The sequence below is a fragment of the Amphimedon queenslandica genome, unplaced genomic scaffold, assembly GCF_000090795.2.
Source record: "Amphimedon queenslandica unplaced genomic scaffold, v1.1 AMPQUscaffold_13326, whole genome shotgun sequence".
NCBI lineage: Eukaryota > Metazoa > Porifera > Demospongiae > Haplosclerida > Niphatidae > Amphimedon > Amphimedon queenslandica.
Genome location: NW_003546438.1, coordinates 8636 through 10550, shown reverse-complemented (window position 1 = coordinate 10550; position 1915 = coordinate 8636). Strand labels below are relative to the sequence as shown.

Sequence of the window (1915 nt, the reverse complement as noted above, 5' to 3'; positions counted from 1 at the left end):
TCATTAAAATGTTTCATGGTGACAAAATTAATGTCAATTGTCATGATCCTTCGCTCCTATGTCTTTGTTATAAATAAGTACTGAAGAATCAGTACCTACTGAGGAAAAAGACAATGTTCTAAGTGCCACTGAAAATGAAAGACCCACTCTAGGTGAACTTGATGGCACATTTAGACTGGATACTTCTTGCAGGGGTAATTTGCACATAGATGCTACCAGTTATTGTATTGTTGTCACAGAGACCAAACATTGGCGTAAAACTCGGTCCGGCAGGTCCGGTTTGGGCCTGACCAACTTTTACTCTATTTAATCATTATTCATTATACTAAAGGCACACCTCTTAATTAATTGTGACTTAATGGATGTGGCAACTACATTAATAATAATCAACTGCAGCCAGGTGTATCATCATGGAGAATATAGTCTCTGCCACGGGCCGTCAGAAGCACCAACCTCTTGAGTTTTCCTACCCTACGAGACAGTTTGGTAAAACAAAGATTGTAACTCATTCATTTCAAACAGCATGGTACGAGAAATGGAAATGGCTTCATTACTTGGAAGAGTCAGACAGCGTCATCTGCTTTACTTGTGCTCAAGCAGTAGAGGAAAAGAAGTTGCGTAATCCAAGAATGGAAACAACCTTTGTTGTAAGTGGATTTACTAATTGGAAGGATGCTACTGCATCATTCAGGAAACATGAGGCTAGTGATTGCCATCAAGCTGCAACTGAAATCATGCTGAGCCTTCCACAGAAAGTTCAAGATGTCGGAGAAATGCTCTCATCTGAATCAAAGAAAGAAAAGGCTGTCAATCATCATTATTTATTGAAAGTTCTTAGTTCTATAAGGTTTCTTGCCAGACAGGGACACTACCAATGAGAGGTTCTGGGAATGATGAAAACAGCAACTTGTTTCAACTTCTTAACCTCCGTACTGAGGATGACAAGGCTTGTTAGCTGGATGGCAAGAAAATATCAACGATACATCTCACCACAGATTCAAAATGAACTGATCCAGATAATGGCATTACAGATATTATGAGTAATTATCAGTAACATTCAGAATTCCCCATTTTGCACCTTAATGATTAATGAGACAACTGACATTTCAAACAAAGAACAGGTTGTCGTTGTAATGAGATGGGCATCTGGTTCATTAGATGTTCTCGAAGATTTTATTGGTCTGTGTACTGTAGATGATACCAAAGCATTAACTTTATTTGATGTTGTTAAAGATACTCTTGTTCGCTGCAATATTTCCTTAGCTAAATTATGGGGCCAATGCTATGATGGAGCATCAGCAATGTCAGGGTGCAAGAATCGTTTGGCAAAATTAATTATGAATGAAGAACCACGTGCAATTTATACACATTGCTATGGTCACACTCATAATCTTGGTGTTGGAGATTCTGTGAAAGGCTCACCTCTAATGAAAAATGCTCTTGAAGTAACCCATGAGATCACAAAGTTACTCAAATACTCTCCAAGAGGAAATGCTATTGTTGATAATCTGAAAAAAGAGCTCTCACCTGACAGTATAGGTATTCGTGTACTTTGACCAACTCGTTGGACAGTTACAGCAGAAGCTCTTTCAAGTATTATAGCCAATTATGATGTTCTAATGCATGTTTGGGATGAGGCAAAGTCTATTCTTTCTGACACAGACACTATTGGAACGATAAATGGAGTATCTAGCTACATGGAAAAAATTTCATTTTTTATTGGAGTGGCTCTTGGAGAGCTAATATTAGGACACTCAGATAATCTCAGCAAGTCTCTTCAAAGTAAAGTACTCACAGCAGCACAAGGGCAACATCAAGCAGAGCTTACTGTGAAGACACTGGAATCACTTAGAAATGATGCCAGTTTTATTTTGTTCTTGGACGCAGTACTGTTTAAAGCAGAGCAGTGTGATGT

At 38.4% G+C, this 1915-nt stretch overlaps 2 protein-coding genes across 2 annotated transcripts; both read left to right on the top strand.

The window, feature by feature from the left end:
• Positions 1–410: 410 nt before the first annotated feature.
• On the top strand, positions 411–878 carry LOC105313302 (uncharacterized). Its single transcript, XM_011406614.1, has one exon. It carries the CDS (start codon positions 411–413, stop codon positions 876–878), a length of 468 nt encoding a protein of 155 aa, XP_011404916.1.
• Positions 879–1082: 204 nt separating this feature from the next.
• Positions 1083–1556, top strand: LOC100636791 (zinc finger MYM-type protein 1-like). Its single transcript, XM_011406613.1, has one exon. The coding sequence runs from the start codon at positions 1083–1085 to the stop codon at positions 1554–1556; it is 474 nt and encodes a 157-aa protein (XP_011404915.1).
• The last annotated feature ends 359 nt before the right edge of the window (positions 1557–1915 follow it).